This window comes from Misgurnus anguillicaudatus, chromosome 8 (genome assembly GCF_027580225.2).
Source record: "Misgurnus anguillicaudatus chromosome 8, ASM2758022v2, whole genome shotgun sequence".
In the NCBI taxonomy this organism is placed as follows: domain Eukaryota; kingdom Metazoa; phylum Chordata; class Actinopteri; order Cypriniformes; family Cobitidae; genus Misgurnus; species Misgurnus anguillicaudatus.
Genome location: NC_073344.2, coordinates 39,400,492 through 39,428,267, shown reverse-complemented (window position 1 = coordinate 39,428,267; position 27,776 = coordinate 39,400,492). Strand labels below are relative to the sequence as shown.

Sequence of the window (27,776 nt, the reverse complement as noted above, 5' to 3'; positions counted from 1 at the left end):
TTCAAACTATCCACCTCAGAGCCAGTATGGGTTCCTCAATATAGAAATAAGCCAGATGCAGAGGAAGGGGTGAGGGCTACAGTAGAAGGTTTATTGTGTAAACAAGTTTTAACTCCAACATTTTCTGAATGGAACACACCAATTTTCCCTGTACCAACACCTGGCTCAAACAAGTACAGGTTAGTACATGATCTCAGGGCTATAAACACCTTGGTGGAGACAGGAACACTGAATGTACCAAACCCATATGTGGCCCTGTCCAATTTGTTGCCTGAACATTAATGGTTCACATGCATTGATTTGGCTAATGTCTTTTTCTGCGTACCCATTGCTGATGAATGTAAACCATGTTTTGCTTTCACCTACAGGGGGCGCCAATAAACCTATAATCGTTTGCCCCAGGGGTTTGTTCTGTCCCCAGGAATTTTTAATCAGGTGTTGCAACAAGAACTGACCAAATGTGTACTACCTGAAGGATGTGTATTGATTATGTATGTTGATGACCTCTTATTAGCAGCCACGTCCATGGAAACGTGCATGAAAGCTACCAAATTGGTTTTGAAACAGCTAGACATCAGGTTTCAAGGTGAGCAGGGAAAAGCTGCAAGTTTGCAGACCATGTGTGACCTTTATGGGCAGAATGGTAACAGCGCAGGGTTCAACATTAACCCCACAACAGAGACAGAGCATCATTTCTCACCCAAGGCCAGAAACTGTTAAAGATATGTTATCATTTCTAGGCCTCACAGGTTTCAGCAGACAGTATATACCAATGTATGTGTCAGCTACTGCACCTTTAAGGGAGTTAGTGAGAGAGCAGGGCATGAAAAACCTGAAAGCAGAGTTACTGTGGACCCCAGAGGCAGAGCTGGCCTTCATTTCACTAAAAGCACAACTATCACAGGCAGCCCATTTGAATTGTGCAGACTACGCCAAGCCGTTCATCTTAGATGTATCTGAAACACAAAACAGTGCACACGGGGTGTTATACCAGAAGTCGCCAGGTGGTAGGAAGGTTTTGATGTACAGCAGTGTTTTATTGGACCCCATTGAACAAAGACAGCCAGCATGTGCACGCTACGCAGCAGGACTTGCAAAATTGATAACAAAAACATCACACATTGTCATGGGCCATGCACTTACAGTACTAACCACACACTCTGTGATGTCATTGGTAAATTCAACTGCTTTCACTTTCTCTCCTCTCAGGCAGCGGAAGTTAGCAAAGATTTTGGCAAGCCCCAACATTACGTATGCGCATGAGGGAGTTAACATGGCGGATCTAATCAATGAGGGTGAGCCATATGACTGCATACCATTGACGGAAAAGGCAAACAAATTGAGAGATGGTTTGTTCGCGGTACCACTGACAACTCCCCCACCGGTAATCACGTTATTTATGGATGGCTTTGTTTTAGAGCATCAGATGGTACGCTAAAGGCAGGGTTTGCAGTTGTTGAACAGGTTGAAAATGATTTTGTAACAAGACTGAGTGGTAGGTTGAACGGTAAACAGTCAGCACAGACAGCTGAAATGATAGCTGTTATCAAAGCCTTGCACTACACTGGTAAAGAGAGGGTGATTATTTATAGTGACTATGCATATGTGATTGGTGCAGTATATATGGAACTGCCATATGGCAGATAGGTGGGTTTGAAACCAGGAAAGGCCGGCCTATAATAAATAAATGCTAGCGAAGCCTGACACATAATAAAGGCTGTGAAGGTACCTAATGAAGTGGTTGTTGTGAACTGCCTAATAAACCACTTATATCCCCAACCATGGTTTCCCAAGACAAAGTTAGATCTGACAAAATTGACAAACACGTACTGGAATTGACATATAGTTTCGGGGCTGCTTATCACCCCAATGACAGAGCAAAGCTGAAATAATGAACCTGACTTTGACATTAAAACTTGACTTGACAACATCTGTGCACAGACAATAATAACATGGCTTGACGAATTGCCAATTACATTAATGTATAATCGCTCTTCTGTTAACAGGATTTCTGGTTTCACATCCTTTGAATTGCTTACAGGTCGACAGTTTCCAGGCCCACGGAACGCCTTGGTGTAGGATCCAATCCTGCCACTAACTAATGATGTTTATTTTTACAAACTAACTGCTATGATTAAACATTTTTCCTGCCAGGCTACACGACACCGGGACAAAGACTAAGCTGTTACAAATGATGATTGAGTGAAAGTGAAGGTGTTCAGACGGTGCTGGGCCGAACCGAGACGGTCCAGGCCACCGAGAGTAAAAGCAAAAACCTAACATTGTGTTCAGCTACAGGGCAAAGGCGACACTTGGTTCCATCTCTTTTCTTGTGTTAAATGTGATTATCCCAGCAGGTCTCTCACAGAAACCGGTGTGGACCTGAGGACTCAGGTCCAAGAGAGGGAGAGTGTTGAAAGTGAAAGTGAAAGTAAATCAGCTGGAATACAGAGAGAACAAACAGGAAGTGAAACACCATTGGTAACACCCACACAACACCAACAACAAATTCAAAAGACAATCTGTAAAATTGTGCATAAAAAGGTGACATTTTTTCCTAGCCCAGCAACAGAACCTTTAGCACACTGCACAGATTGTTCCTACGGAGCAGGTATAGCCGTACAATTCAAAGCGAAGTACGGTACACAAAAGGTTGTAAGACAGAACAAACACACAGGTGAATGTGCAGTTACCCATGAGGACGACGGCAGATTGATTTTTCATTTAATAACAAAACAAAATTGTACTGATTTACCAACATATGAGAATTTTACCAACAGCTGGGGTGTGGGTTAGATAAATTGGACTTCCATAAGATGGTGGAAATCCTGACAGAAGTGTTCAGGGACCTGAACATCACAATTACTGTTTATTTATTATAACCTGGGTAGCTACATATCATATTGACCTTTTAATTTCTTAAGTTTCTTATATAATCTTACATTTCAATGTTTCCTTTTGAATTTAATTTTTAAGTTTCTTATACAATTCTACAGTATTAATTTTACATTTCAATTTTTTCAATTTATGATTGTTTTTTGAGTATTTGCCAATAGGCATAAGTGTATTTTTCCACAGAGATGAAGCTATATGGAGATTGGAAGGTTCTGTGGGCCCTAGGGGTTATTTATGACTGCAATTATAATTACCATAATATTTAGCATAAACAATGAAGGTAATCTGAAAATTGACAAAAGGTCCAAAACTACATCACAAGATTAGTGTGTACAGAGATATGGGGGAATTGAATTAAATTACACAAAAAAAAAAAATTTTTCAACGACGTCATACACCTTTGATTTATGCAGTATGATAGACTGTGGAGGGCAACAGTAACCTCCATAGTAGTGTCCATTGGTGTATTAGTGGCTATCCTGGTGACCTGTGGATGTTGTTGCATTCCCTGTCTTAGATCCCTGTGCAACAGATTAATAGTGTCAGCAATAGAGAAAAAAGAGAATAATCCGCCCCCATATAGCATTAGGCCTACAGAACCTGGCTGAGGAGGAAGAAGAAAATGTGTGACCTCTTTCAGAGGTCAAGAGAGGGAATTGTGGAAATTAATTTTGTTCCATTTTATATTTCTTTAATTAATCATTTTATTCTATAAACATTGTGTGTGTTACACATATGCACTGAGCTATTATGTAGAAAGGAGGTGTTTGTGTTTGAGAGTGGGGGTTGCTGAGAGAAAGCAGTGTGTGTGTGTGCGTGTGTGTAGAGGCTGCAAGGGGGGATGAGCTAGGAATGTGCATCTGATAATCATTCAAGATAAAAGGGGCCTAAGGGAAAACATACTGAACAGATGTTTTTTAATGATGATAAAAGTGTTTGCTTAGAAGTAGTATTGCAGTGGAAGATGTAGTGTGTGTTTGTCTATCTGGAGAGGTTGATGTGTGCCTTGTTCATGTGGCCAATTTTGCGAGTGGTGAGATGATGTCATGACGTTGAAGTGTGTTTTACATAATAATCACTTTCATCTTACAGCTTGTGTTTTTGTGAATGGATGAATGTTTCGTTGATGATTTGTTTTTAAGAAAGCCTTATGGTATGCTGTCTGAAGTCAATCATATGTGAAGTGAAGGACTGCATGGATCTCAGGGTGGTGTGGAGAACAGTTGTTTTTTTCTTTGTTTGGGTTTGTTTATCTTTGTCTACAGGCTAAAATTGGGTGTGGTGATGGAGTCAGATGTACGAGGGGAACAGCCTTTGTGGGTGGAGATTCTAAGAAGAAGATCGACTTCACATACTTTATAAATAACTGTTTTCTCCAAATGCTGGCGGTTAGTCGATTGCCTATTGTGGCCTTGAGACTGCCCAGCGCTGTAAAACTTTTTCATATCTGATCAATAAATAGTTTAATTTTAATACCGTGCCTTTCCTCTAATTATGAACATGCAAATGGACGCCTTAAAGGGCGTTTTGCAGGTAAAATTTTTCAACGAATTTGTGCAATTTGCTTGTTGATAATAAACATTTAAACTGTTATCCATTGTATTTTATGTTGTTGGGTATCACAAAACCCGAAAAAGTATGAAAAAGTACAGCAATTTGCAATGATTCTCCTTTCCCTCACAACGCACTGTATGACGTCACGCTGGGGAGAGAATTGACCAAAGCCGCCTTGAGAGCATTGAGAATGACTATAGAAAGACGAGTAAAGTACAGTTCTGATAGCGCAGATAATAGATAGATAAATACATACATACATACATACATACATTCATACATAGATAGATAGATAGATAGACAGATAGATAGATAGACAGATAGATAGACAGACAGACAGATGGATAGGCTAGTATAGAGAGATAGGCAGACAGCCAGATAGCATAAGGTTAGCATATCTTCGTGTAGAAAGTAAGTTAAACAAACAATTAACATACTCGTGCATGCTGGCTTGAGGGGGTCCATGATCCTGCCTGAAATGGGTGTAACTTTATGCGATCTTCAGCACAAACGGTTTTGGCAGCATGTCTCTAATCCTGGAAGGTGAGTGAAGCACGTCACGTCTGTTCGCGGGGACCAGCGACCCAAACGCACTCACTTTCTTACAGCCAGTAGCGGAATGGCAATCGAGAGAGTCGGGACTTTCCCGGGCCGATCTGATAATAGTTATACATTTCGAGTTATATTAGCAACACCGTCTGGCGGCGTGATGTGCGCCGGTTCGCGCAGCCCGCTGGTCAAACTGTGCAGGCAGCCTCTCTGCTCAATAAAGTATATAAAAGTGCTCAACCTGTTCGGCAGGTCCAAACATGTACAGGATTTATAAAAATACGGTGATCAATGAGCGGTTCCTCCTCAAATGGCATAGCCTGTCGTGATGTAAAAAGCCGCCGAACGCCTGTTTATTACAGTATGTATGCGGTCGGATCCGAGTATGCTGCAGCTGCTGACTGCTGCTGCGTATAAAATGATCGTGTGATTCGTTATAATCGCATAAACAATATAACAAAGCATCCTTTTATTTCACAAAACAATATATTTGAGATATTATTTGATAGACTAGTAAGTGTGGATTAAGGATGTTTAAAAATCTCTAGCCTGGTGGTCAGGACATGAATGGATCAAATCAGCAGATTTGCGAAGTTTTATTTATCTCCACATATATCATAAATAATAATTAGCATGGTAACTTTGCAGTATAACACATTATATATTTCCTACGATGTATATATGATTTCCAAATTATATACGTAAGTATTAAACAGCAATAAATGTCTCATCTATCTCTATGGCTCTGGCTGAGTCTTTCTCCACTTCTCCCCAACGTGACGTCATCGCAGAATTGCGTTAAAAAAACCGTTAATACCAAAAACGTAAAAAAAAGTGGTCTTTAAGACCATTTTTGAGACATTTTAAAAATTATACACATATCTTGAGTGATTTATGTACCCATTAATCGACAGTGGTGGTTAACCTGCAACATACACTTTAAAGTCCAACAGAGGACAAAAGCTTATTATTTAGTAACTGATCACTGTCTGGTTGCTTTCCTATCGCCCATCATTGAATAAGTGGGGAAGCAATTTACATGCGATAGAAATACGTCACCGCCATTAACAAAGTTGCATTCAACAAAAATCATTCAACAAGTGTATTTTGTCAGGTGATTATGACATTTAACCAATATTTGAGATGTGTGAAACACTATTTGACTGAAATGGTTATCAGAAATAATCTCAGAAATAATTTATTTTAAAAAAGACAAAAATGTTTTAACTAAAACTTGACATAGATATATTGAGTTTTCTTTTGACTAAAATGACAAGCGTTTTAGTTGACTAAAACTTGACTAACAAAAAAAGATATGCAAAAGACTAAGACTAAATTAAAAATAGGTGACAAAATTAACACTACTGCATCCCTCCTATAAGATGTCGATCTCAGACATGGCTCCAAGCCTATTTGAGTTTTAATTTGAGTTGCCTCATCTTACTCCACTCCTCCAAATCTAACTGACACCGTGATTGTAAGTTAAACCAAGATAAACCAAGACCGCATGCGGCATCTGGATATGCATGCGAAGCATTACGCAAAGTGCGTAAACATTATCGAACTGCCGTCATCGTTTTATCAGGATAATTTATACAGAGAAAATTAATGTTTTTGAATTAACTCTTTAAAGTTGGGAGCACCAGTGCCTTTTTGCCTTTTTCAGAACCAATATTGTTGCATCATCATTCTCTCTGTCGCCAACAGGATTTTCCGCAATTGCACTAGTTTTTTCACTCTTTTGTGTGAAAATTGCCGCTCCAAATTCACCAAGTAAATCGATGTGTTTAGATCTGTTGCCTTGTTATACGTCATGCGAGTGACAGCGGAACACCGCAAATGAGGAAGATAGAACAGAGAAACGATCGCGTCTGATTGGTGAATGAATAGGGTTTGGTTTTACCCAGTGAGTTTGAGCAAATTGACTGATATAGCATCCTGGATTGTTGTAATGTAAATACATGAACACGTGAATGCAGCATCTGAATACAGGGAAATACTGTAAGTGAATCGCCATAATTTAGAAAGAAGACCGATGTATGAATCGTGATTCTTTTTTTATTATCGTGCAGCCCTAGTACAGAGTACTTAAAGACAAGTTCGGTATTTTACACTTAAAGCCCTGTTTTCAGATTGTTTATGATGAAATAGAATGGTTTTGACTGAAATTTCAACATACAGGGAGTGCAGAATTATTAGGCAAGTTGTATTTTTGAGGATTACTTTTGTTATTGTACAACTACAGTGCTCTTGGTCAATTAAAAATGTTAACAAACCCTCAAACATGAACATTTAAGTAGTAAAAGTGAAATTTTGGCTTTCTTAAGAGAGTATTTCTATGTACATCATTGTTGGGCAGCTATTAGTGTGCAGAATTGTTGGGCAACTGGGTGGAGAACAGAGATTTTGCCATCTCACTTGTTTTTTTTTCAACTGTTAAAGTGAGAATAATAGACAAACTCTACATTTACAAAAAAAATCAATAAAACAACACAAAATAAGAAAATATACAAACTCAGTGACCAACACAGCCACCCTTCTTTTCAATAACAGTCACAAGCCTTCCATTCACGGATTCAGTCAGTTTCTTGATCTGATCTGAACCAACATTTTGTGCAGATGCAACCACAGCCTCCCAGACACTGTTCAGAGAGGTGTACGGTTTAACTTCACTGTAAATGTCCTGCTTAAGAAGGGATCAAAAGGTCCCAATAGGGCTCAAGTCAGGTGAAGAAGGGGGCCATGGCATTAGTTTTTCTCCTTTAAGGCCTTTACTGGCCAGCCACTCAGTTGAGTACTTTGATGCATGTGCTGAAGCGTTGTCTTGCATAAAAAAGTCTTATTGAAAGATGCAGATTTTTTCCTGTACCACTGCTTGAAGAAAGTGTCTTCTAAAAATTGGCAGTAAGTCTGAGAGTTGTTTTTTATTTCCATTTTCCACCCAAAAAGGTCCAACAAGCTCATGTTTAATAATACCTGTCTGTGCCTGCCTGCCTGTAATGTAGAAGACACTTTCTTCAAGCAGTGGTACAGGAAAAAGTTTGCATCTTTCAAGAAGACTGATTATTTTGTAAGACAACGCTCCAACACATACATCAAAGTACTCCACTGCATGACTGGCCAGTAAAGGCCTTAAAGATGAAAAACTAATGACATGGCCCCCTTCTTCACCTGACTTAAACCCTATTGAGACCTTTTGATCCCTTCTTAAGCAGGACATCTACAGTGAAGGCAAACAGCACACCTCTCCGAACAGTGTCCGGGAGGCTGTGGTTGCGTCTGCACAAAATGTTGGTTCAGACCAGATCAAGAAACTGACTGAATCCGTGAATGGAAGGCTTGTGACTGTTATCGAAAAGAAGGGTGGCTATATTGGTCACTGAGTCTATATATTTTTTTTAATTTTTATTGTTTTATAATTTTTTTTGTAAATGTAGAGTTTGTTTATTATTCTCACTTTAACAGTTTAAAAAAAAAAACAAATGAGATGGTAAAATCTTTGTTTTTCATTTAGTTGCCTAATAATTCTGCACACTAGTAGTTGCCTAATAATGATGTACATAGAAATATTCTCTTAATAAAGCCAAAATTTCACTTTTACTACTTAAATGTTCAGGTTTGAGGGTTTGTTAACATTTTGAATTGACCAAGAGCATTGTAGTTGTACAATAACAAAAGAAATACTCAAAAATACAACTTGCCTAATAATTCTGCACTCCCTGTATGCGGTTGCCCCGAGAATTTTCGGGTGTTTGTTCTATCACCTCCCACCTCTACAATGGGTGTATAGGTGCACTAGAACAATCCTTCCTAAAATGCATGAAACTTTCGTTTACAAAGACGTGAAACTCATCGAGTGGTCAGGGGTGTTCACTGATATGCTCAAACAAAAATCGCTGCAAAAGATGCTTTCCAACAGGTGTTTTAGCATTCGTTGTAAACATGTGGACCTATTTTTCCAAACGCCTCACACCCATCCATTCTTCCGCTGAGAGCTTAAATAATAAACACTCCAGCCCAGGTGGTGGCGATAATCCACCTTTGCCAATTGCAAGAATACAAATGGGTTCCCGGAGTAATACCGTACCTCACAGCACCTGTTGGAATGTGTCTTTTGCAGCAATTTTTGTGTGAGCATATCAGTGAACACCCCTGACCACTCGGTGAGTTTCACGTCTTTGTAAATGAAAGTTTAATGCATTTTAGGAAGGATTGTTCCAGTGCACCATTAAACCCATTGTAAAGGTGGGAGGTAAAACACAAACACCCGAAAATTCTCGGGGCAGCCGCATATGTCGAAATTTCAGTCATAACCGTTCTATTTCATCATAAACAATCTGAAAACAGGGCTTTAAGTGTAAAACACCGAACGTGTCCTTTAAAATAAGTGTTACCTGTGCTTCTCAGTCAAATCTGCAGTAAGAATGTTGATCATCTTTCTCCTGGTGCTGTCAGACAAACTTTTGGTTTTGTTGTATTCTCTGATGATTGCATCCCCACCAGGTTTGGTCTGCAAGATCTTTTGGACCAGCTGCAAACAGTTACACAATATTATATTATTATAAACAACAACCATATCCACCGCAGGAACCTGTCAAATTAAGTGTGTGCTGCTCAGACAGTGGCCCTGCATAAAGCATTAAAGGAAAACTACACCGTTTTTCAATATTTTACTATGTTCTTACCTTAACAAACAAAATAATTCATCCCTGTCTTTTTTCAATGTGTGCAGTTCATCTTTAGCCTAGCCCCATTCATTCCTTAGAATCCAAACAGGGATGAATTTAGAAGCCACCAAACACTTCCATGTTTTCCCTATATAAGGACTGCTACATGAGTAGTTACACGAGTAAGTATGGTGGCACAAAATAAAACCTGCCGTTTTTTTTAAGTGAATAAAAAAGAGAACTATATTGTATGGCGGAAAAGCACATCATCATGTTGATGATGTTACTGCGCCAGAGGTCCAAGTGCTGCAAACTAGTGGTCTTCTGCCATACAACATAGTTCTCTTTTTATCCGCTTAAAAAAAATCGCCATGTTTTATTTTGTGCCACCATACTTACTGGTGTACAGTATTGTTCAAAATAATAGCAGTACAATGTGACTAACCAGCAGTGCCGGGCAGTAGCTTCACTACAAGTAGCGAAGCTAGTAGTTTAACTACATTTTTCAGTAGCTTGGCAGTAGCTTAGCTGCTTTCTAAATCAAATAGCTTTTCAGTAGCTATAAGCTCTTTTTTTTGACCAAGTAGTGAGGTAGCTTCCACACAAGCTACAATTTTCCAAACATTTCTGAAGTCGTCCTGAATTTGAGAATAAGCGCGTCATTTGAATCGGCATAGGACGTCGTTTGTTTCATATTTTCGAGTTGTGCAGCCTTCATTCATACAAAACATCACCACTCGCATTCTGTGAAGACTCGTGCTCTACCTCTGACTGGGTTATGTCATCAAGCCAAGCTAATATAAAAACATGTAATAAATATTACAATTGAAACTATTCATAAAATGTGCTTTGGCGGGCACCTCACAGACTCTGTGCAGGCTACCTGCTGCCTGCGGGCCGCCGTTGGAGACCCTTGTGTTAAGATATGTCAGGGCCAGGTGTTTTTAAATAAAGACAGCTCAAACATGCATTTTATTCTGGGAGTAGGATAAGTCTAGCAAACAGCCCCAAAATGTGAAGTACCTAGGCCTACATTAAGCTTGTATTGCCTATAATTACCAAAATTATAAATTGAAACTGAATAAATAATTACATAATAAAAACTGGTTAAAAATAAAAAAGTAGCTTGGATGTAGCAAGCTACTATTGATGTAGCTTAGCTTGCTACATTTCCCAGGGGGGTAGCTTCAGTGTAGTGAAGCTTCATTTAATGTAAAGTAACTGGTAGCTTAGCTCACTACATTTTCCAAGTAGCTTGCCCAGCACTGCTAACCAGAATAATCAAGGTTTTTAGTATATTTTTTATTGCTACGTGGCAAACAAGTTACCAGTAGGTTCAGTAGATTCTCAGAAAACAAACAAGACCCAGCATTCATGATATGCACGCTCTTAAGGCTATGCAATTGGGCATTTAGTTTAAAGGGGTGTGTTCAAAAAAATAGCAGTGTCTACCTTTGACTGTACAAACTCAAAACTATTTTGTACAAACATTTTTTTTTCTGGGATTTAGCAATCCTGTGAATCACTAAACTAATATTTAGTTGTATGACCACAGTTTTTTAAAACTGCTTGACATCTGTGTGGCATGGAGTCAACCAACTTTTGTGGCACCTCTCAGCTGTTATTCCACTCCATGATTCTTTAACAACATTCCACAATTCATTCACATTTCTTGGTTTTGCTTCAGAAACAGCATTTTTGATATCACCCCACAAGTTCTCAATTGGATTAAGGTCTGGAGATTGGGCTGGCCACTCCATAACATTAATTTTGTTGGTTTGGAACCAAGACTTTGCCCGTTTACTAGTGTGTTTTGGGTCATTGTCTTGTTGAAACAACCATTTCAAGGGCATGTCCTCTTCAGCATAGGGCAACATGACCTCTTTAAGTATTTTAACATATGCAAACTGATCCATGATCCCTGGTATGCGATAAATAGGCCCAACACCATAGTAGGAGAAACATGCCCATTTCATGATGCTTGCACCTCCATGCTTCACTGTCTTCACTGTGTACTGTGGCTTGAATTCAGAGTTTGGGGGTCTTCTCACAAACTGCCTGTGGCCCTTGGACCCAAAAAGAACAATTTTACTCTCATCAGTCCACAAAATGTTCCTCCATTTCTCTTTAGGCCAGTTGATGTGTTATTTGGCAAATCTTCTACACATGCCTTTTTTTTAACAGAGGGACTTTGCGGGGGATTCTTGAAAATAGATTAGCTTCACACAGACGTCTTCTAACTGTCACAGTACTTACAGGTAACTCCAGACTGTCTTTGATCATCCTGGAGGTGATCATTGGCTGAGCCTTTGCCATTCTGGTTATTCTTCTATCCATTTTGATGGTTGTCTTCCGTTTTCTTCCACGTCTCTCTGGTTTTGCTCTCCATTTTAAGGCATTGGAGATCATTTTAGCTGAACAGCCTATCATTTTTTGCACCTCTTTATAGGTTTTCCCCTCTCCAATCAACTTTTTAATCAAAGTACGCTGTTCTTCTGAACAATGTCTTGAACGACCCATCCTCAGCTTTCAAATGCATGTTCAACAAGTGTTGGCTTCATCCTTAAATAGGGGCCACCTGATTCACACCTGTTTCTTCACAAAATTGATGACCTCAGTGATTGAATGCCACACTGCTATTTTTTTGAACACACCCCTTTCAACTAATTGCCCAATTGCACAGCCTTAAGAGCGTGCATATCATGAATGCTGGGTCTCATTTGTTTTCTGAGAATCTACTGAACCTACTGGTAACTTGTTTGCCACTTAGCAATAAAAAATATACTAAAAACCTTGATTATTCTGGTTAGTCACCTTGTACTGCTATTATTTTGAACAATACTGTAACTACTACTGTCTTTATATAGGGAAAACATGGAAGTGTTTGGTGGCTTCTAAATTCATCCCTGTTTGGATCCTAAGGAATGAATGGGGCTAGGCTAAAAGCTAAACATATTCACGACACGCTGTACAAAGATGAACTGCATGCATTGAAAAAAACAGGGATGTATAATTTCGTCTAAGTTGAGGTAAGAACATAGTAAAATATTGAAAAACGGTGTAGTTTTCCTTTAACATGCAATGGTTGTCTTTCATTAAAGGGACACTTCACCCATTTGCATTAAGCTTTGTATAGTTAGCAACCCAGTCATGTTTTTGAATGGTCATGCATCATTCCCCAAGTTTCCCCTGAGACAGGAGAATTATGGATTTCAGTGTTGCACTTCCTTCTTTCAATGATGTAAAAATCATAATTTTGCATCATTGAAAGCAGGAAGTCCTATATCTTTGTTGAGGGGGTGAGACTACAAACACTCCTTTTCTCGGTCAAATAGGCACCAAAATCGAAATGTTTTACATTTTGACTACAAATATGATCCACTTTCAATAAAGATTAATGTTTCCACGGGTGTAATGCTCCTTTAAACCTTGGCATTTAACTAATGCATTAACACACTGACGTTGTGTTATGTATATTGTCATAAAACAAGACACTTCCTTCTCAATCTGACAACGTACAGAAAAAGCCATGGCGAGATGAATACAGATGTATATCCACTGACCACTCGTAATCCAATCACCAATGCCAGGATCAGTGACTGGATAGGTGCAAAGTTAGTATTTTTTATTTTTTTAAAGTCACATTGCTAAATTTGTACTACCATAAAATAACCTGCAAAGCACAAAACACACTCACACTTCCAGCTTCATCTTCAGCTCTTCTTTTTCTTGTAGCGCTATCATCACTCAGAAGAACAGCGTCATCAGATTCATATTGTGCTGTTGAGCTTTCTTCACTTGATGCTGAAGCAATCTTGCTCAGTTCAGTTTCTGTCAGAAACAAAATTAGTCTTAGTTCACCAGATTTTTTTCTTAAATATTACGGTGCATAATAATTTGAATTAGGACCATGTGGTATATTAATATCAGTATTAGAACATGTTTATAAATTTACTTCATTTTCTTTAAAATTAGTTATAATTTGGATTAAAGAAAAAAAACAGATACACAAACATTACACTTTAACTTTGGAAATCTGAACATTTTTAAGACGTTATTTTAAACTAAAAAAAAAGACTTGATACTGTAGCCCTGACTGAAAATTTAGGGGCAAATCTTAAATCAGCCTGGACACAATTACTGTATATACATTTTCCCCAAAACTGTATAACTGACAAATACTTTTATAATAAATAGATTAGTTATAAGGTTATAATTGACTTGTTGCAGGTAACACATTATTGTATTAAACTAAATATATATACATGTTAAGTCATAGTGTTAATACAGTTAGCATATTGTAATGAGACAAATTACAACATACTTTTATCCTTTAGAAGTTACTTTCAGTTTTCCTGAACTGGTGTCATCTCTATTCTCATCTATAATGTTTTTGTGTTCATTTATAAGTTCCCACGCTCCCTCCATCGCTCATCTACTCACGGTTCTGTTTTTAACTTCTGGTGGTGCTGCGTACATCCATCGGTAGACTAAGGCCGAGGTATACCTTTTTTCCGCGTCCGCGTCCGGCTCGCGCGCGCACTTGTCCGCGCAGCTTTTCGAGTATACTCACTATACGCAATACAAATGATTTCTTATTCAATTTATTAGTCTAACAGGCTGTCAGGGCAGCACTGATATGGCGACATTTACAGTACATTAAAACATAAGGATAGGTGAAGAAAAGTAACTGATCCACCATTGCAAACACAGTTTAGAACAAACAACAAGACAACAAAGAATAGGAATCAAACAAACATGCTCCAGGGCTTTCTGTTCTTGGAAGAAGTAAAAGTTAAAGAAGAAAAACGATAGTGTTTGTGCAAATGCTGTCTATTTCCTTTGTATAATTGTTTATAGTGGAGTACCCTGTCTAAGGCTGCGTCCGAAAACTCTAAATTGCTGCCTTCTGAGGCAGCTTTCCAAGGCAGCAAGGCATCAAAGCATGTCCGAATTCAATGTTTGGTTTTCTTCCTGTCTCCCGAGATACCTATGCGTGGACGTACATTAATGCTGCGTCCGAAAACTCAAGGCAGTGACTCGTTGCCTCGCTGCCTCATGAGGAAATGACTTCGGAGGCATGAAGGTAGCTCAGAGAAAGACTTTCGGACACACTTCTAAGGCAGCGTGTTTGAAATTTAAACAGAGGGCGCCTTTGTGATAACTAATCACATATTTGAAAACTACAATACTAATTTCTCGCTAGAAATGCAATTAAAAGGTGTAAAAAGTACAAATATACCTTTATTTACACTAAATTGGTGGTTCAGTCGCGTCCTTGACCCTAAACCAGGGGTATTAACAATAAATTAAAGAAGTGCCTTATGAGTCTATTTTTTATGTTGTTCTTTGTATATTTACAAATCAAACCGGTATGAGATACAAACACAGCACACAATCAATTGTACATTATAAACATTACTTTATACATACATGCATACTACACAGTGTTTAAACACACACGTAAACATTGCAAATTAATTATTGTAAATCAATGCGTTACAACAATCTCCTTCCCTATGTCCCCGTTTTAATAATAATAATAAACACCTTTAACAAAAAGACAGCAGATTAATAATTCATTTTTTATTTAAGACGTTTCTCATTTAACACATTCATTTAAGACGTTTCTCATTTAACACATTCATTTAAGACGTTTCTCATTAACACATTTCTCATTGAACACATTCATGTAACACATTTCTCATGTAACATTCATTTAAGACGTTTCTCATGTAACACATTTCTCATTGAACACATTTATGTAACATTTCTCATATAACACATTCATTTTAGACGTTTCTCATGTAACACATTTCTCATATAACACATGCTTTAACAAGCCACAATGGACTTTAATCGTTGTATTTTCAATTTTTTGAAAAAACAATTCCATGTCCTCAAAATACTCCAAATTAAAAACGAACGGATCCATAATTTCATGCTTTTCATCAGCATTTAAGGTGTCACCATTAAAAATGAAATTCTCCAGTGACTCTACAGCCTCGCTGTCTTCCATGCCAAGGAAGCGTGGCACCTGGACCTCACCTTTGAAGAGGTTCTGTTCCTTCAGCTGTGCTACCAAATTGCTCGCTTCCTGCATGTCTTCAATATTCTGCATGAGGTAAAAAACAATGAATGTAAATAAATATTACTGATGATAGAAACAAGACAAGAAAAATCTCACTAACAGGAGGATAGTTATGAGAAAGCCTTCACATGTCATGTATTCATTGGCATTAATTTGTGACCATTTTGCATTTATAATAACATTTACCAGTTGGCCACACCACCACCTTTCATACTAAATATTGCTTCTCCATAACAGTCATTTTGTTTTGTACTAAAATTCAATAATTCTGGAAGATCTGTGTGTCATACCAACAAAGAAATAGACTGGCTAAAATCAGAAGTGAAACTTCATGACTACATTTTGCAGAGCACATTCAGAATTGGGTCAACATTCTGTTTACAATAACTAGATCTAAAGTTAGACAAAATTCACTGTATGTCCTTTTATACTATTAACATTACTAATCCTTTGTGCTATTTGCCAGTCTTAAATAGTAAAATATGTTACCATTGTTTTCACTGGTGGCTCCTCTTCTTTCTCCACTCTCAAAGCCTGAAACAGACAAGACAAACTTGTTTGCATTTTGTGATGCTTTTGCAGTAGAAAACTTATTTGATAATAAAGAAAAGTGACCTTGGGGCCATCAACCAAAATCACAGGAAGCCTCTGTCCTTGCTCTTCCATGCTCAAGGCCTGATAGAATACAAAGGACGAGTTACAACAGGTATTTTTATGTTTATTGTGAATTGTACTTTGTACAATAGTTTCAGATTCAAGGGAATACAATACAGAAGAGAGTAGGGTGGACATGGGACTAATATACAAAGAAGGGAGGGGGGCTTACTGAGGTTGGGCAGAGCTGTTGTGGCAGGGGTGGGGGGTAAGTGTACTGCTTATGTTGTGAGGGTGGCCTTACTGAGCCTGATATGACCATCCGCTTTTTATGTGGTGGAATGAAATTAAAGTTGAGCGGAGCCACTAGGTGGCGCGGCTTGGCTAGGTCTTGATGTTCTACGTGCAAACTTAGTATAGTGTGTTGAAACTATTTTAATTCTATTCCTGGTATCATTTCTGGTTAATGGACCCATGTTGCAGCAGGCAGTTAAGTCAGTTTTTCCAGGAAGTAGCAAAGTAAGCGCAGGTGTAACTAATAAAAGCCAATAATTTTGTCTTCACAATGTTTACTTTTTCATCTAGCAAATGTACAAGCAACCATCATCTTTGTTTACGACCAAGCATTCTATGAAAGGCAAACCTATTACCTCAATCTCCTTTAACTTGCACTTCCTCAGACGCATAACAGGCTGCTGAAGACCTTTTAGGAGATCCATAGACTCATTGGTCCAGTGTGCAAAAAGCTTGCCGTGGCTAAATGAGGTAGTGGAGGGAAATAAGAGTGAAATACAAATATTATCAGAAATGCAATAACCTGAAGCATAAATCCTGCTATTAAGTGTTAAATCATGTGAGAATCTGTAAATGCCCTAATGTTAAAAAAGTACTTGTCCAGTTGGAAGTTCTCCATCAACATGATACACCACCACCTCCTAAGGGCCATACCCTTATTGGAAAATAGGTGCATACTGTTAATTACAAATGTTCTAAAGTTCATGGTGAATTCAGTGACGTTGTGAAAAGGAAATCACACTATCTGAGAACATAGGCTAGACTTTATAATATCATGTCTGTTGCATGCATGTTGTGTAGAGTTGTAAAACGCAATCCTTTGTTCATTAACCCTAACCAGTGCTTAAAGTGGCCCAAAAGAGGTGCCAGTACTCTATTTTTTTTTTTTTTTTTGCTGACTCGACTCCTATATTGAAGGGGTTTTATATTTAGCAGTCAACAGACGACCTTGTAAAAAATAATTAATCCTTTTATAAATTTGTGGATTTGCTTGAGCTAGAAATAGCTACTGAACATAAATAAAATGTGCAAAAGGATTTTGAAAAAATACCATTAGAAAGAGCTGCTGTAGAAAGAGTTTTTGAACATAAATAAAATGTGCAAAAGGTAGATATGCAAGTAAAATTTTCAGCATGGTAAATGCTAAAACTAGTGGTTCAGATAGAAAAAGCTTGAAAAAAAAACTTTAAAATGACACCAAGACCATGTCTATGGGGTCAAGAATAACAAAATACTGGCCATTTGAAACTCTAAAGTCATTTATTTTGTCCCATTGTTTTCCATTTTGCGGTGGTAAAACTACTGTGCACGTCGTTCAAATTAATTGAATTTTCGTTTACTTTTAGTTTAGCAATTAAACTAAATGTATATTACAATTTCTAGAATGTTTTCTGCACATCGCCTGAGGAAATCCGAAGTTGCGTCGAGGGGAACCAAACTGAAAGCCGCGACAGTGGAGATTCACGTACCTACAAGGCTTGCGTCTGACCTGCAGCTATCATTCTGGCTTGGTGGGATGTCAGCGAGTCCTCTGATTCTGACGGCGTTCTTTTACTACTCAGAGTCTAAAACAAGGAGGGCATATTAAGTGTTCATTGTATTTTCATTTTAACCGAGCAGCTATGGTTGCGCGTTTCACACACAAACACACACCTCTCCAGTAGTGATGGGCAGTCCGGCTCTTTCCATTGATTCGGCTCTTTCGGCTCAAGCGCTGGCTCTACATTTTAGTGATGGTAGTCCGGCTCTTTTCATAGATTCGGCTCTTCTGGCTCGGCTCCCTTAGAAGAGCCGGCTCCCCTGCATGCGTCTGAAGATTCGGCTCTGCTCGTTCGCTACAAAGAATCAGCTCTTAGAGCCGCTCGTTCGCGAACGACCCATCACTACTCTCCAGAGCACGTTGACACTAGCCGTTTCTCAATGTCAAGGATACTTCCTTGGCAGGACTAGTTCTTACAAGTCACTTCCTTCAGAGGCTAGGCGAGGCTCCTTTTAAGCATTCGGAGAACACGTTAAATGGAACAGGCTAGCAAGTGCACATCATTACGTCATTGCGTGATTGAAAGGTGTGCTTTCGGTGCTGCGCGCATAGGATTGTGGGTGATTTCAGCGCGTGAAGAGCGCGAAGGATACAAATTTGCATCCTTTCCTGTATATGGGATATTTCTCGAACGAAGGACTCAGTCCTTGGCTGAAATTTCAAGGATCCTCGGCTGCGTCCGAAACCGCATACTGTATAGTAGGTACTGAATTAGATGAAGTACCTACTTACTTGGCGTTAAAACAGTAAGTACTGTATAGTATGAATCCTGGTAGTATGAATGAGATTCGGACGTACTACATCCGCCATGTTGTTACATCACGTGACATACGTCGTCATCACGTCGTGTCATTTCAGCACGAAAACAGCGGCGTGCCTCTTCTTCTTCGTTGGATAACTCCTCGTCCGGAGCATCATGGGATAGTGAAGCGTCCATCGTATGCACACTGCAAAATCTAACCGGAAGTAGTAGGTCATCCGGGTACTTTTCGCATACTGTTTTTCGAATACTATGTATTCGGACATACTACTCGCCTCGCCTACTGCTTTTCGCGTACTATATAGTACGTAGTAGGTGGTTTCGGACGCAGCACTCGACATTGGAACAGTCCTTCGACGGACGTCGATGACGTAGCATCCTCGAAATTCTAGCTTCCGAGGATCCTTCCTTGACATTGAGAAACGGCTACTGACTGAAGGACGCATGCGATTTTTAACTTGTAAACGCAAGGGTGTATGGGTAATGTAGTCTCTGCTCTCGGTGGAACGAATTAGGAAGCGGCAGCGCAGCCAAATGATTAAATTAAACCTCTGATTTTTAAACAGATGAGCGTTCCGGTACGCTAAAAGCACGTTCTGGGCGCACGTAGAGGTGGTGGTACGCTCAAGAGCTATTTTTAGAAGTGGCGGTACTGAGTACCGGGGCGTTCCGGCCCACTTAAAGCACTGACCCTAACAATACAGTGACTGTAAAGAGTAGAACAACATTCAATATGACCTTAAACATGACATATATAATATTATAAAGTCTAGCCTTGGGTCCCAGATACTGCGACTCCCCGCCCACAACGACACCGAATTGACCACTAACTATTCACCTGGGGCCTATTGCACAAAACTAGGATAAGGGATTAAGCTGGGATATCTTGGTGATCCTGGCTCAATTGATCCGTGATCCAGTTGCACTAAAGCTGGATAGGGGGCAGGGGGGTATTGCACAAAAGTAGAATTAAGAAAGCCAGGATAACAGAAAAGGCCCAGCTTGACCTAGTTTAATCAGCCCATCCTGGCTAAGTCTGTTGCACGATTGCTAAGCCAGGATGAGAACGTTCAGCTATGTCAAGCCAGGTGTAGCTAGCTAGGATAAGTGCACGTTCACGGAATTCTTAAACAGACCACGGGATCGATCACAGAATCACTGATGCAAAAATTGATAAAACTCATAAAAATTCATAATGAAACTGCAAACACTTAACTACTACTATGTGTATCTACAGTATTTGATGCAAAAAGTGTGCATTATCTTAAAAAAAGCCTATAACAATTTATATTTGGTGGAACTAAACAGAAATCATTGAATTATTATAAGATTTATGTACAGGATTTGACCATGAAGAATTTTTTAAGGAAAATATTAGGAAAAGGCAACAATAAAAAATGCCACTGCTAAAAAGCAAACATGCTGGTGTCTCTGTAATACCAAGAAGCCCTCAATATGGGATCCTTCAGTGCATACAAGTGGATTTCAACCCCACCCCCAAACTAAAGCTTCCAAAAATACTACATTTACTGTGAGCTTCATAAAGTTTTCAAACAATTGTATTCATTGACATGCTATAAAACACTGAATAGTATATTCTGGATTGTTGGTAAATAGCCACCATGTTCAAACAAGGCTGGTTTGGACTGGAATATTGGGAAGTAAGATGGTAGGTCCCTTGAGGGGGCCAAAAGGACATCTGGAAGATATGTAGAGTACCCTAAAGATGGGCATGGGAAAAAAATGAATCATGTCTTCTGAAATTAATTTACTTTCATGCAGGATAATACACTATAGCATGCTGCAAAAAAGCAACACTGACTATTTTAATATGGCCATGAAATAAGAAAAAAATTAAGGTACAGTATGAATACTATCCGCTGACCTCTTTATGGACTATCATTATATGAAAGATCTGTGAGGTGGACAGCATTATAATTCATATTCAAACATAAACTCTGGGATGCAATACTAGCATCTTCAAGTGAAATAAAGACAAAAACTGTAGACTTACAAGTTTAATAAATGGGACAGTAAAAGTCATGTCAAAAACATGCTCATATATTATTATGTAACCTGTCTTAAATACATTATTTGATTTACAATGATTTTTTATTATCTGTCTATGCAGCACATTTGACACATATCTGTTTTGTGGATTATTTTAACACACTGAATTTTGATAAAGTGCATTTTGCATAATAATTTGGAAAAGCATAATTTGCATATTTTTTAAGTAATAAAGTATCTTTTGAGATTTTAAATACGTCAAATTATGTATTTAAATTGAATAACATACACAATGTCATATAACTATTGAGATTAAAATACAATTTGTAAAATTACTGACTTTATTTTAAAAAACAAACAAAAATAGCATGTGCATAATAATTTGGACCATCCATCACTTTCAGAAAATCAAGATCAATGACATTTTGCAATGCTGATGGCTTGATTGCAGAAATAAATCTACACATAAGTTGGTATCTGCTGACATATTTTATTGTCTGTACTAAGTTTAACATTAAAAAAATCTTATATATCTGTCATAGGGGTGGGTGCCATCCACTGCATCCAAAAAAATAGGGAAAACTGTTACACAAAATAATGCCTGTTCTACTGTGACTGCCCTTATGTAACACTTTATGGAGTAATCTGTTCCTGTTACTTGCAATCTTGTAGAAGTGATTTATCTGAAATGGTATAGTCTGCTATACCATGCTGTGGATGTTTTATGAGTCTGTGGTGTCTGGGGGTCTGTTGGGTGAGGTATGAAAGTGGCGGACAGAAATAAACTGGACAAATTCATTAGAGGCGCTGGACTGTACTTGGTATGGAGCTGAACTCTGTTCACTCTGTTCTGTTGTGGCTGAGAAAAGAATACTGTCAAAACTATATTCAATTCTGAGCAATCCCTTTCACCCACTACATAGGGTGCTGGCCGAACAGAGAAGTACATTTAGTCAGAGACTGATCACTGCTGAGCGTTTTAGCAGATCCTTTATACCTGTGGTCATGAGGCTGTTTAACTCCACTTTGTAAGTGCTGGGACAATGCACTATTGAAGTAAATTACCTTTTTTTATACGGGAAAAGTTATAGTTTTTTTTTCTTATCTATTAATTTTAAATCATGGATGGGCAGTTATGTTTTTATTTCTTTTTTCTTTAATTTCTTTCTTTTCTATAATTGTAACATTAAAGCAATTTCCCCCTGGGATTAATAAAGTTCTTTGAATTAAATTAATCACTAGGATTAATCTTAGCCTGGTTGTTAGCGTGCTCTGGAGCAGGCTAGCTGCAAAGAGTAAATCTCCATAGTAACTTCATCTAGATTAATTTAGCCTCCCTTCATGCAACCGAGTCAGGGCTAAATTCAGCCAGGATAACTGGAAAATCCCAGCTTAATCCCTTATCTTGCTTTTGTGCAATACCCCTCAGGAGTATATGTTATGGTATAAATTACCATGGAGATCTATTCTGTGGAGCTAGCCTGCTCCAGACCAGGCTAAATTCCAGGATCTATTTAATCTCGTCCCTTATGTCAGTCAGCAGTCACCACAAACAGAAACCAATAGTTATTTCACTGTCCATTATACATTGTTATCACATATAACTAGACCCACTGTCATTTTTTTAATGTTTGTGATTATTAATTTCAATAATTTTGGATAAATTATGATTTTTAGATAATGTTGCTATCATTAGATAATTTACAGTTTCCAATAGACTATAAGGCTATATATAAAATGATAGAACATTAGGGCCACAGAGGAAAAAACAGACAGAGAATGTAGTCGTAATATTGTAACTTGTTGTTTTAGAGGAGGACAGTTGTTACAATAACAGTTGTTGTGCATTTCGTGGAATTGTACTTCAGTATGGTTTCAGAAACAAGGACATACTTTAATCTTTTGGCACATCAGCATTAAATTGTTATAAGTATCAGGATTGTAAAAACAATATGCATCTTTCCACAGAAAGAACCAGCCTCAAATGTATGACTTTCTCCTTTCCTCGGTGTGGCCCTTATACTCTGTCATATAAAATACACATTCCATATAAATATAAAAGCACAAAGTGTAACATTATGTTCCTTTATTGAATAATGACAAAACAAAGCAGGTAAACCATCAGCTCCTTTTGAAACTTAAGTCACACAGTGACTCTACAAGATGGAAAGCACAGAATCAAAGCATATTATACAACCAAAGGATAAATACACATTCAAAGGTTTGTATATAACACACCCTGCATGTCTGCACACTGAAATGAATGCAGGACAAATCCATACTGTGGCGGGGTGAAGAAGCACAATACACACACTAACTGAACAGACAATTTCAGACAACTGAAAGCAAGACAATTAATGGATGCAGTAGCCTCCCTGCAAGCTTGTATTACAAACAGTATACACACAGTATACAGCACAAACATCAAGAGAGGCCAAATCAAAAAAAAAAAAAAAATTTGAAAGCACACATACTAACTAAAATAATTCAACACATATTGGTCCCTCAGCAGCCGATCACTGTTGTCATCAGGGAAGATTTCCGGATTGTCCCAGTCCATGGCTGCCGGCACTCTGGGGGGCCTCTCCTTCCTCAGGCAGGCCACATTGTGGAGGACAGCACAAGCCACAGTAATGTCACATGCCCTCACAGGGCTGACCCTTAATTTATGAAGGCAGTGAGAGCGTGCCTTCAGGAGGCCAAAGGTCATTTCAACTCTGGCCCTGGTCCTGGCATGGGCATAGTTGTAGGCCTGCTGTGCTTCCTGGGGGTCTGTGAAAGGTGTCAGGAAAAAGGCTGGCAGCCATACCCCCTTGTCTCCCAGCAACACAGCAAAGAATTCACCTGTCAACACAAAATCTCATCATTACTACCTCATAAACACAGTGATATTCTTGACACAGCCATTATGTAAAAAGTGGTTATTAATAGGGGTTGTGTGGCTCAGCTTGTGATAGTCGCTGATAGATTTCAGAGGTCCGAAAGATTCTGGAGTCATGGACTGAGCCAGCCCATTTTGCCAGTGTTCAATGAAAAAAAATCAAAAAGTTATGTTCATCTGAACATTAATGCTGTGAAAAGATTTCAAAATCTGCCTCATGGGCACCTGAGGGGGCTTTTATCCTTATGTGTGTGCAGTCCAGTGCACCAATGACACTGGGTCCTGTAAAAGAAATGAGATTTTGTGATGGCTCCAAATAATGACTCCTAACCACTGTAGACTGAATAGTACTTTCACAAGTTTGACATGATACCTTATGCCTTCTGGAATCCAGAGTGAGTATAGTATGCCTTTGATGGAGTACTCACTGGATCAGCATCGTCTGGTGCTCGTGCTGGTGGCTTTAACAGTAACACAGTGCTGCCAGACACTGCAAGGCAATAGGCAAACCAAAGTCAGACAGTCCAAATAGATTATAGAATGTGATTGTGTCCCATGTAGAGATGGAAGAACATACCTTGTATGAAGCGGGTGGCATCTTGGGAGGGACCTACGCTTGTCTCTTTTCCCCCAGGGATCCCCTCCAACCGGCCTGCCTTTATTTAGCTCCAAAGCTGGCCTCTGCTGGGGTGAGGTCAGCTTTTGGTGACCCACCACCCGTGCCTTGTCTCTGGGTATTCTTTTTCACTACTTAAACAGTACAGACAATGTGTGAGCAGGCACCTTCTGGGTACAATCTATGCTTGTGCATTATTAAATATTAGTCAGGGCCCTTACCATTCTGCAGAATGTTCTTGTATTTGATTTTGACCTGCCATATCCGTTTTGGCCCGTTCATGTTTAATCTACATCACAAACACCACACACAAAAAGAGAGACTTTCTTTATCACACAAGAACATTCAATGGAGTCACACTGCAAAAAATGACTTACTTCGTATTTCTGTCTTGCTTTCAGTAAAAATACAAAAAAATTATTAAATCAAGATGCATTTTCTTGATCAAAAGAGCAAAATGACCTAGGAAAATAAGCAAAAAAAAAATCAGCCAATGGAATAAGAAAATCGTTTTGAGTTAAGTGTTTATAAAAAGGATATTTCAAGAAAACTTTTAATACATCTTAATTTAAGAATTTTTTTGATATTTTTACTGAAAGCAAGACAAAAACACCAAGAAAGTAACCCCTTGCAGTGCAATGAGCAAGTGACCTTGGATCCTTTGAAAGGCGCTTTATAAATTAAATTGATTATTATGAATAGCTCATCTATTTATTCAATTAAATTTTATTTATAAAGCGCTTTTCACAATTGTTTCATTGTTTCAAAGCAGCTTTACATTAATAAAAGCAGAAAAAAAGTCAACGGTGGACAAAATAAGCAGAGTACATAATGAGCGTAGTAATAATGTAAGGCTTTCATAATAATTTATTGAAGCCTTATCCAGTGTGATGGAGTTACTTTACATTTCACTCATATTTCACTCATATTTGCAGTCCATTTCAATAAAAAAATGAACTGTTTTATTATCAGAGTACAATTGCATTTTTGGAGATGTGAATTAAATATTTTATTTGTAATTGTGATGTTTCAGCAGAGCGGTGAGTGTGTAATTGTGCAGTACTTACGCATTCAGGCGGTCTGCAATACTTTGCCAGGCTTTTCCTCTTTGCTTTATCACTGTGGCGGTGTTGCCTTTCTTCTTAATTATGTATTTTACCTCCTCGTATGGATTTGCGCCTCTGACAGGGACAAGAACGCCGCTCTAGTTGCCATGGTGAATCAGTGAATCTGTGATCGGTGGCGGAGTCTATTTGAGTGATCCGTGAGCGCGCACCTATCCAGGATTGGTTTCACCTGGCTTAATGAATCCGTGTCTGATCATCCTGGCTTGGTCTTTGTGCAACCAATTAAGCCTGGACGCACTTGTTTTGGCTTCATTGAGCTCAGCTCAGTCATTTATCCTGGATGTCTTAATTCTACTTTTGTGCAACAGGCCCCTGAACAGTTTATTATCGCTATAATCCTTGACCATCAAAACATAGACAACACATTTTCTGTGTTATTATGTTCGGGGCATAAAAACGCCCAAATTCGGCTGCTTGAGAACCTCCTCGAAAACGTCGTCATCAACTTCAGTGCCAGACTCATCATAAAGCCTCGCCTCAGCCCGACTGGAGGCGGCAATCCCGAACTTTATAAATGCTGTGAACAAACCAAAATTAAATTCGACCCAGTGGCTATGTTAATTGACAGGAAAATGATATGCTTATTGTTTCTAATATACTTTACAAGTGCTTTTAAGTTAACGTTAACTTACCTTCGTCCAGAAAATCAGAAAGTTTCAAATCGCCGTGAGAATCTTTTACATATTTCTGTTCACTTCTGAACTTAACTTTAATAAGCATCCTTAAACCTGGAAAATACATTTAAATAGTCATTTCAAAACCCTTTCGACATCATTTATATTTTTATTATACATTATTTAAAATATAGAAAGACAGACAGTTAACCTACCTTCTGCTTGCATGAACATAAAATGGCGTCTTCGTCTGCAGCAACAGTCATTGAGGGGAGAAGTCAAGATCATTTGGCGGGTGTTTTGCACTTTCAGAGTAAAAATAAAATTACACCACGCAGCCCCTCTGTAGCTACACTCCAAACGAGTACTCATTAACAATGTAAATTGTTTATTTAACACTCTTGGAATTAATAACATTTAACACTTTGATTTCTACACTGCTAATTTTACTGTGTAGTTATGCGAGTACACTCAGTACATTACTGTACACTTTCTCTGTCTCTTTTAAACACTGTCTCTCTAACATGATTTATTATACTGAGATGATATTGATTCAAATTACGATTAAAACTACACACTTTTTCTTGACATTGGCATTTTCTTGACTCTTTTTGTCTTTGAAAATCTGCAGAAATATGCTGAGGCGATATATTGCAAAATAGCCAACATACTACAATTAAAGCATAACTGCAAACTACATCCTGATGCAGAAATGGATTACCCTCTGTCTGGTCAACAGGAGTTTAAATATGGTAATAGGTTTGCTGCTTTTACTGTTTTAAAGTTTAAATTTGTACTCATGGGATGTGTGTTTAAATTCTGTTTAAGATGGAACAGTGATGTGGGAGCTCTTCCCTTGCTCATTCACCTCTTGCCTCCATTTGTAAAGCCCGGAATACACTGCACGATTCCTGTCCTCCTACAAGATCACTACCCCACCACACTGTGCGACATGTATCGTTTAAACTCGGGTACGAGAGGCGTGTAGACTGTACGATGATGACACGGATACGGTGGCCGTCAAGGGTCACTGCCTTGCAATGAAAGAAAACACATGCAAATAGAAAAAACACCAGCAAATCAAGAAAACATCTTCATCAGTTTGACAACACATGCGCTGCAGATATCGTAACACAGTCTCACCCCATGTCGTCAATATTTGACGACACTTGACCATTCGTCAATATGTGACGCGGAGGGTATACCTTTCGCGTCATTTTTTGACGAACTGGGGACTTCAATACTATTACGTCCGTTGCATTCTCTTCTCCTATTTTCTTACCATTTTCGCGTCGGTTTAGGGTTAGATTACGCAAAATTAAACAGTGTACGCGAAATTAAACAGTGTACGCGAAATTAAACAGTTGTCACCTGGCGTTGGGGTTAGAAACAGTTGTCACCTGGCGTTGGGGTTAGAGTTAGGTTTGGGTAGGGATGTCATTATGTAAATCTAACCCTAAACCGACGCGAAAATGGTAAGAAAATAGGAGAAGAGAATGCAACGGACGTAATAGTATTGAAGTCCCCAGTTCGTCAAAAAATGACGCGAAAGGTATACCCTCCGCGTCACATATTGACGAATGG

General features: G+C 38.6%; 1 protein-coding gene across 4 annotated transcripts in view; it reads right to left on the bottom strand.

The window, feature by feature from the left end:
• LOC129450328 (uncharacterized) overlaps window positions 1–27,304 on the bottom strand; it is a 35,752-nt gene extending 8,448 nt beyond the window's left edge. The window contains exons 1-9 of one of the 4 annotated variants that reach the window (XM_073870902.1): window positions 26,211–27,304; window positions 25,519–26,095; window positions 24,673–24,740; window positions 24,413–24,585; window positions 17,001–17,106; window positions 16,372–16,431; window positions 16,246–16,290; window positions 13,363–15,780; window positions 9,393–9,529 (exon numbers count right to left, since the gene is read on the bottom strand). In XM_073870902.1, the coding sequence (XP_073727003.1) occupies window positions 9,393–9,433 (41 nt within the window). In that variant the 5' untranslated portion in view covers window positions 9,434–9,529; window positions 13,363–15,780; window positions 16,246–16,290; ... (4 more) ...; window positions 25,519–26,095; window positions 26,211–27,304. The other 3 variants (XR_012370844.1, XR_012370843.1, XM_055213006.2) reach the window with 3 other exon arrangements.
• Between the last annotated feature and the right edge of the window lie 472 nt (window positions 27,305–27,776).